At 45.4% G+C, this 8,495-nt stretch overlaps 2 protein-coding genes across 4 annotated transcripts in view; one reads left to right on the top strand and one right to left on the bottom strand.

The window, feature by feature from the left end:
• Window positions 1-989: 989 nt before the first annotated feature.
• Window positions 990-5,486, top strand: TSSC4 (tumor suppressing subtransferable candidate 4). Of its 3 annotated transcripts, XM_038139542.1 has the most exons (4): window positions 1,121-1,190; window positions 1,598-1,725; window positions 2,550-2,622; window positions 3,660-5,486. In XM_038139542.1, the coding sequence occupies exon 4, from the start codon at window positions 3,748-3,750 to the stop codon at window positions 4,789-4,791; it is 1,044 nt and encodes a 347-aa protein (XP_037995470.1). In that variant the 5' UTR covers window positions 1,121-1,190; window positions 1,598-1,725; window positions 2,550-2,622; window positions 3,660-3,747; the 3' UTR covers window positions 4,792-5,486. The 3 variants fall into 3 exon arrangements, with proteins under 3 accessions (XP_037995471.1, XP_037995470.1, XP_037995468.1); XM_038139543.1 differs by lacking the exon at window positions 2,550-2,622 and having other exon boundaries at window positions 990-1,128; XM_038139540.1 differs by lacking the exon at window positions 2,550-2,622.
• Window positions 5,487-6,880: 1,394 nt separating this feature from the next.
• TRPM5 (transient receptor potential cation channel subfamily M member 5) overlaps window positions 6,881-8,495 on the bottom strand; it is a 36,672-nt gene continuing 35,057 nt past the window's right edge. The window contains exon 24 of the mRNA XM_038138434.1: window positions 6,881-7,839. Within this exon, the coding sequence (XP_037994362.1) occupies window positions 7,739-7,839 (101 nt within the window). The 3' untranslated portion in view covers window positions 6,881-7,738. The remainder of the gene's footprint in view (window positions 7,840-8,495) is intronic.

Genomic DNA, 8,495 nt, shown 5'->3' with positions numbered 1-8,495 from the left:
CAGGCAAAAGTATGTATTTAAAAACTGAGGATGCGTATGAAGCGGCTGCAGTTTATATTACGGGTGAGTCACGGTGAGGCCCAGCTTGAAGGGAGCCAGTGAAGCCTCTGCAGCCACAGCATTGTCTGGCACAACCCACCCGGCACAGCAAACCTTTTCCTAAACATAGGGAAAACAAGCTGAATATTGAAGCCTCTTGGGAAATGTATTTGTGCTGAAAATTTGAACTTTTTTGCTGAAATAAGGGGAAAAACAAAAATCAAGCCTCTTTGGCCAGTGCCAATAAAACATTTTCAGACAGAGCTCTACTTCTTGACACACGCGCAAAAAATGTTCTTCTGGGACGGAAAATGGAAACTTTTTTATTTGGATGGATAGTGGTTTTATGCCTCAAGCGACTTGGGGTTTTCTGGTTTGAGAATAAACACGTAAGAGAAAAAAACAAACAAAAAACCCCCAAAAACCAAAAAAAAAAAACCAAAAAACAACCAAAAAACCAAACCAAAACAAACAGAAAAGTTCGGATGTGTTCGTGGTGGCCAAGCCCCGCTTTTCCGATGAGAACAAAAGCTGTGACATGGGGGTTTTTTCCAGGCTGCGACTGCGGAAGGCGGCGGCGGTGCCGTGCCTGCCCCTCACGGCGCCGGGCAGCGCCGGGGCGGCACCGCGGCTCTCGGGGGTGCGGAGGCGAGCCCCGCACCGAGCCCCGCACCCGGCCGGGCACCGAGCCCCGAGCACGGCCCCGCACCGAGCCCCGCACCCGGCCGGGCAGCGAGCCCCGAGCACAGCCCCGCACCGAGCCCCGCACCCGGCCGGGCAGCGAGCCCCGAGCACGGCCCCGCACAGGCTGCGAAATGTCGGCGCTGCGGTGCGCCCTGGGAGCTGTAGTCCCTCCGCTCAGCACCGCTTCGCCCCGCTCCCCGGCTCTCAAAATGTCCTCCGCCGAGGCAAGGCGACCGCCTACAACTCCCAGGAGCCCCCAGAGAGGTGGAGCGGGCGGGCGCCGGCCCTTTCCGCGCCGCTCTCCCCGCCGGGAGTTGTGGTCCCGCCGCCGTTGTGGCCGCTCCGTGGAGCCTGGCAGGGACTCGGTGTCCCGGCGCGCCGCGGGCCGTGGGCGGAGGGGCAGAGGTGGGAAAGGCGGGCAAGGCGGGCGGCTGCATTGGAAGGTGTTGGGGCTGTGCAGTGTCGGGGTACGGGGGCTCCCCCTTCCATTTTCCCCCGTCCCTTCCCTCCCCTTCCCCGGCGGTTCGCGCTGTGTGCCCGGGCGGGTGGCGGTGCCCGGGGTGCAGGGCCAGCGGGGGCCGCGTGTGGAGCGGGCGGTTCGCATCCAGCAGCATCCCGGGCCGCCAAGGGCGCTGGGGCCGGGCCCGACGGGCAGCGCAACTGGGGCTGCACCGTGACCCTGCCCTCCGCGGGGCGAGTGCCCAGCGGCCGATGTTCTTTTCCCTGATCCTCTTCCCTGTTCCTTGGCGCGGGGGCCTGTGGATCTTTGTGCCGAGGGACTGTGTGGGCTTTGGTGCGGGGCTCTGAGAGCGGGTCGTGAGAGCTGGCCGGTGGCCGTGGTTTGCGGTGACTGAGGTGTCCGTCCCCCTCGCAGGAGGCAGCAGGAAGACACAGAGTCTGTTTGAGCAGCACCAGGATGGAGGAGCCCACTGGGAACCTTCCCATCCGGAGAGATGTCATCCTTCCCGAGTCGTGCTGTGATCACGTCACCCTAACAAACCTGTGAGTGAGTCTGGTGTGCTGTGGGGGCCAGCATGTTTGGCCACTAATTTTTTGTTAAGGCTAAAACATTTCCGTAGGAGCAGAATTTCTCCTTTGTGTGTAAGTGCCCTCAGACAAGAAATGGCCCTGATGAACACTTCTATTGCCATCTTAAAACAGCTATTTTATTTAATTATGCACTTCAAGGCCTTTCCTGAGTTGTAGTCGTTACTTTTTATGCGTTGCAAAATTAAGCAGAAGGCTGTATCATTTTAAGATTATGTCCTGCTAGTGGCTACGTGGAGGGCAGTGTTTTCAAAAGTAGCTGTCAGATCCTTTTTGTCAAAGACAGCCAGACTTGACCCAGAACACAGCACTCCTCAGGAGGTTCTGTGTTTTGTGCCTCATAACAGTCTGGCCCTAACTTTGAACATGACCTTACTTTAAAAACACAAGTCTGTGTTACCTGTGGTCTTAATACTTAGCAGCACTTAATGTTTGCAATGCATAACTATTATTATTGTATCTTCTTAGCTGCATTTAATACTGTTTATTTAGTGCTTTGCACATGCAAATTAGAGCTTGAATTTTTTTAAAACCTCCCTTCTGTTCTACAGGATAAAGTTGGCAGTGTGAATGTGGAGGCTGGGTAAATATAGTGGTGCCTGCGTTATTAGGCTGTGTGCTGTTCTTCTGCCAAAAATTCAATAATATCTAGTGACTTTTATACCACCATGAGTTTGTGTCAGATTTAGAACCCAGTTCTGCATTTGGATGATTCAGAGGGACAGAATTATTTTTAAAACTACATTTCCAATATTGTGATGGAAATGTTTGTTTTCTAGGGTGGAAGTGCTGAGATCTTTGGTGGCTTTAAGTGACCCTCAGGAGGGGAAGCTGACTCAGTCTCAAGAGAAAGTGAGTGACTAACAGACTTTCCATGTCTGTTTACTGCATCGTTTGATGAGCCTATAATTAGGTAGTCAGGCTTATTCTAATAATATGTTAGAACTGTTTCCATGAGTCACGTGAGCTGAACCAAAATGTGTGTGAGCACCAGCTCTGTTTCCAATTGCCCAGCAAGTGGTAGCTTCATCATCAACCACCTGAATTCAGCGAGGTTCCCTTCAAGCAGGTGGCACTGCCAGGTGTTCCAGCTGCTCCTGAAAGTCAGGCTTCAAGTCATGGTGTCATTTGCTGACTGAAGGGCCAGCTCTTGCAAGCCTGTGGTTGCAACCTCTCCTCATTTCCATGTGTGAGCATGGAAATGTGATTAGTTTTCTTACTCCAATGGGATCGATTTCTTGAGCTGGCTGGTTTTCCAAGTCCTGGAATCAGAAGCCAAAGGAAGGAGTGGAGCTTGTACTTTATGCCACATTAAAGCAGACTTGAAACAGTGGCCCTGATATTTTTGTGGGTTTTCTGTCACTGATAGGGATCAGCGATAGCGTCCTTTGTAATAGCCAGAACGTGATGGCTATTGGGACAGCAGGTACAATGCTAGTGGAATAAGGGTTATACTGGCCAAATCAACGTGTGAGAAATTGGATGTGCTTTTGTGGATTTTTACAGTGTGAACAAACACAGGGTGTAATATGCAGAGGTCATTGCTGTCTCCTGGAAGATGAATAAGACAGTTTTGGGGGACTCAGATTAACTCAAGAGCTTTATGTTCATCTTTTAGTAATTGGACCTGATGTGTAACCTGTAATGAAATTTGGTAGCATTACTTTCAGTTACTCCATATTCTTGTATTCAGTCTTGTGTAAATCTTTAATTTTAATGTGCATTCATTCCTTAAATAATGTTTTCATTTGAAGCAAAATTGCTTGGGAATCCCTAAAGCACAGCTAACTGTTATATTACAGTTATAATTACTTTGCATGACACCGAGTGATGGTCTCACTCTTGGTTCTCATTTCACAGTTAACTTTTTATGCTCCTTTGTATTCTAGGCAGTAAACTCGCTGGGCATTTGGAAAAGTGTATTTAGAGTTGTTCCCGGGCCTACATCAAAGACTTCAGTGGAGTGACCGCTCAAAGATGGGAGACCAGGAAGCAGGTGAACCTTTTCTGGGGATAGTGGCTGATGCTGGCAGAGACTTTGAAGGAGCTCTGCCCTCAGACACGGTGTCACTCAGCGATTCTGACTCTGATGACTTGGGGCTGGCGGGTGAAGCAGAAGTTGATACAATATCTCTGGAGGAGCCATCTTTGGATGAAGGGGATTTCAGATCAGGAGAGACACCCGACTCTTCCAACAGTGGTCACAGATCTCCTGTCCAGCCATTCCATCTGAAGGGCATGAGTTCTACATTCTCTCTCCGTAGCCAGAGCATTTTTGATTGCCTGGAAGAGGCAGCCAAGCTGTCTGTGCCCTCGATGCCTGAAGATAATGTTGTTGATGGGAGGTTTAAGCGTCCATTGCCTCCGACCACAGTTTCAGGTAACGTGGTCCCAGAAAACATGGGAAGGCCAGCCAGGGCAGTGCAGGCTCCCAGAACCTCTCCTGCAGTCCCTGACTACGTGGCACACCCGGAGCGCTGGACCAAATACAGCCTAGAGGGAGTTTCAGAGTCCAGTGACAAGACTAACAGGGCAGTGGCCATGGAATTTCTAGGTGGTCTGAAGAAAAGAGGGGAGCAACAGAGCTCGGCTACCCAAGATAGCTACACCCCATCCTTCAACCAGGACCCTTCCAGCTGTGGAGCTGGGAGGATTGTCTTCACCAAACCAACTAAAAGAGGTGTTGATGGACTGGAAAAGAAAACATCAACAGGGGAGGATGATAAGAAACAGGTGAAGACAGATCTGAAGGGAAAATCTCTTAAGAAGACTGATGACTTGAGGGAAGAAGATAAGGTTGAGCTGGGGCACTTAGACAGTGACAGTGGAAAGGCAGCAGAGGAGGAGGAGGAGTGCATAATGGAGGGGGACCAGAACACAGAATATAAACCTGATGCAAGGCTTAGTGGTGCAGGTGAAGAGCCATCGCTGGGAACAGTTGGATTCCACTGCAGTAAGAAGAAGTGCAGGAAAAATTTCCGACCTAAAGTAGGTGATGAAGGGGAGGAGGAAGAGTCCTGAAGGATGAAGCACATTGGAGACCTCCCAGGACTTGTCTTGTTCATTTTGTTTCTCTCTCTCTTTTTTTTTTTCCCCTTTCTGGTCTGAAAACCACATGATAGCTTTTTGTCCAACAGTTTGCATCATAGCCACCAAGAATGTTTTATATTGTTAGAAATTAAGCTACCTAAAATAAACTCCAGACTTTTTGTTTATGAGAATTCCGTGGGCACTGGATAGTTGCATCCTGGCAGGATAGAATAAAGTGTGATACTCCAGAGCTGAAGTATCCAAAGAAACAGAAGTGTTAGCTAAACGGTTGCAGGGCTTCCTAGTAACTCCCAGTTTTGGAATTGTTCCCAAATCCTGTGGAATCCTAGAGAAAAGGTGATGAGCTCATTATGTAGAGATTTTTAAACAATGAAAATAAAACCTAGTCTTCCACTGGATGTGATTTCTTCTGGCTCTGTCCCTGGAAGGAAAACCTTTTAACTTTTTTGTTTAAAAACATCTTTCTGTCATTGCCATTGAGGCTGAAAGCACAACAGGACCAGTTATATGATGTGAGGATCTGTACCTGTGTATGTCCTTTCCAGGAGGTGCTTCCATACTGATTCTGTATGTGGATTGGGGTATTTGTGGGAATCAGATATTTATACCAGAACTGGAGACTTTTTTTGTTCTATATGATACAATAAACTTTTGGTTGTAACTTGGTTTCTTGTCTGAACCACACTGAGTAATGCGGCTGTAGGAGTTTTACCAAACACTTTATTTGATTTCTAAACTGTCTTGAAAACCTTTTAAAATGTTACTCTAACTTTGCCATCTTGTTAACTTCTCCCTCAAGTCTTACAGATTCTAAACCTCACATTTTTAACATTTTCAATCATTTTACAATGTATAATCCCCTCGTAGGATGAGTCATCTCATACAGTGAATCACATTGTAAGGAATGTCAAATATAGTGGGTTTTTTTCCACAGTGCTAGTAAATGTATTAAATAAGGTTGAAAGATTAAATTCTTTGAAAGGTTACATGATTTGAAACTCAAATTAGTTCAGGTCACTTTGAACTGACATTTTTTTTGGTCAGTATTCTAAATGAACCAATCCCAAAAGTAGTATTTACAACTGTGTAGTGAAAGATTAACTTAGAAGACTTTGGGATATTTCTTGTAGATGGTGCTTGCTCAAACTCTGGAGGGTGTTTGAGGGGGTGACTTCCTCTGGGGGGGGAGTTCATCTTAACAGCAATTAACTGGGAGGCCCAAATCACTTGGGCTTTGTGTTTGAACTAATGCATCACTTGGCAGAAGAAGCAGAAGACAGTGTAAAAAGGAGGTGTTGTGCTCCATTTTTCTAAACTCACCTTTTAGTTTTCAGAGCAGAAACTGTTTTCTCATGAGTGTGCAGTTGGATGCACATTGCTTAGTGGGTTGTTGTAAATACATTGGTTGTTCCACAGCAGGTCCCAATGGATAGATTTTGGGTTCCAGTGGATAATTAGTGTGCTGATCACATTAAAATAGTAGCCATTTCAAAATGGAAACTGCTGCCAACAGCAGGGAATGCTTGTTGTGAGATATCTCTTATTTCTTAACAAAAAAATGCAGCTCAGTAGTACAAACTTACTGGGTTTATGAGTTCTGCTTGCCCAGGGTGAGGAACAGGTAGGACTATCAAAATTCCATTGCTTTTAATGGAGTCACAGGCCTGGGGCACAGCTGAACAAACTGGACAAATGCCTGTTTCATGAAGCCATCATAACAAGATTAATATCTGTTAATAAAAGGCTCATTTTTGTCAGAGCTGAGATTTATTCTTTTTTCCACCTCTGGTAACAGAAAGCCTTTGTGCAATCTACAATTACATTGCATAGAGACAATATACGTGTGAGGAAATGCAGTTGAAGTTTGTATCAGAGTCAGACACAGCCCAATACTTCCCCTTCTGATGCTGTTTATGTTATTCCAAAAAATTTCCCCTTAGAGGATGGTATTGGTATTTTAGTGGTATATCTTGCAAAATTCCAATAAAGCTGGTGAGTTTTTATATGCTAAAAATGTACAAGCCACTTTAAGTAATGGAAAAAGCCACAAACAGCCCAAATTCTTAGACTGCAGGATAATTTTTGGTACACATTCTTATTTTAAAGTCTCTTAGGTGATTTCTGTTTTTTCCTCTGACCCTTGAGAAAGAAAAGTAAAATGAAGTCAGATGCTTAGATGGAGGAGGTCTTCCATGTGGTGGGATAGATACCTGGAGGCAAAGGCTCCTTTCCAGCAGGGTACTGGCAGCAGCTGTGATGGGGCATGGGACCAACAAAAACCAGGTGATTCCACTCTCTGAGGTTGAGTGAGGAGCCCTTAAGAAGGAATACTAGTGAAGGAATACCTCACAGGAGCCAGTGTGGGAAGAGAAGCTGGTGAGTGCAGTTGTTTGAGAGTTGTAGGAACTCCAGGAACTGTATGTTTTGTAATGTTTCAGTGTTCAGGCCCTTTCCTTGGAAACTATTTCTTGATTTCCTTTTCTGAGCAGCTCAGGAGTACAAGCTTGATGTCTTGGCCAAGGAAGGAGCTTGTTTTTAAGTGCGTAAATGATTGTCCTTCCAAAGGGAGACTCCCTTGAACAGAGAAATGTGGAATTTGGCAGGGATGATGGTGAATTGAGGGTGTGGTATCTGGAGAACAAATGGTATTTTGAAAATAAGGTGGTAGAGCCACCCTGGAGGAGAAAGCTTTAATGCTGTTTATGGAATGGTTTTGGAGAAAGGACCAAGTGCTATGGGAGCAACAGAAAGAAAGCCCAGGAAATTGAAGGAGGAAGACCAAGAAATCCGTAGGAATGTCAGGCACTGATATTGCTTAGGAGTGAGCTTGTTTCCTTAGGCCTTCAAGAGATTAGGATTTTATTTCTACAGTAGTTCAGTAGGATAAAAGGTTTAATGTGAAGAAATAGAATAAAATTTAATTATCGATGTATTCAATGTCAGTCTCAAACTGATCTGCACGTTCTTCTCTTTTCCTTCTTTGTGGCAAAGGCACTTCTGTGTTGGCACTCTTCAAACCTGATAGGATTGGAAAAGTCATGTACTTGTTTAAAAGCCTTAGGACAAGGGGCACATTGTAGTAATTGCTTAAGAAACTTTAAAATGTTGAAAAAAGACACTGTAGATTGTATTATTTTGCATTTGCTCAGTAAATGATAAACACAGGCTTATTTTTCAGCTATTTAAATTTCTGATATTTATGCAGTTACAGTATTAACATGTCTGGGAAACCTGCTATGGGATGGAGTTTTTTTCATTGGAATACTGATAATGAAGCAACTCATATAAGTGTTATATAAACTTCTGACAGAACTAAGTAAAGCTTGAGGGTAGCTCAAATCTGAGTGACTTGAAGTCCTGTCATGTTTGACTTTGAGTTTTCCAGCTACTTTTTCTCATGTAGTATATATATGCTCAGTTTATGGGTTTTGGAGGCTCTTTTGTGTAGTAGCAATAGGTTGATATTGAAATAGGTCATTAAGAAGGATATCCAAAATCTTCTTTGTGTTGGATATCCTGCAGTGGCTGAGAAATACCTTGTTCCTCTCTCTAATGATTTAAACTCCATACAGTGGAGCCCTGGGACACAGGACATGGTTCTTAACTGACAGAAATGACAGCTCTAAAGGCAAATGAATTCTGTTAATTAAAAAAATACTGGGAGACTTGCTTAG

Source organism: Motacilla alba, chromosome 5, assembly GCF_015832195.1.
Source record: "Motacilla alba alba isolate MOTALB_02 chromosome 5, Motacilla_alba_V1.0_pri, whole genome shotgun sequence".
NCBI classification, from domain to species: domain Eukaryota; kingdom Metazoa; phylum Chordata; class Aves; order Passeriformes; family Motacillidae; genus Motacilla; species Motacilla alba.
This window is presented reverse-complemented; position numbering and strand designations above follow the sequence as displayed.

Bases quoted from the DNA above. Each gene is read 5' to 3' on its own strand.
- TSSC4 (XM_038139543.1), top strand. From the start codon at position 3,748: ATGGGAGACCAGGAAGCAGGTGAACCTTTTCTGGGGATAGTGGCTGAT.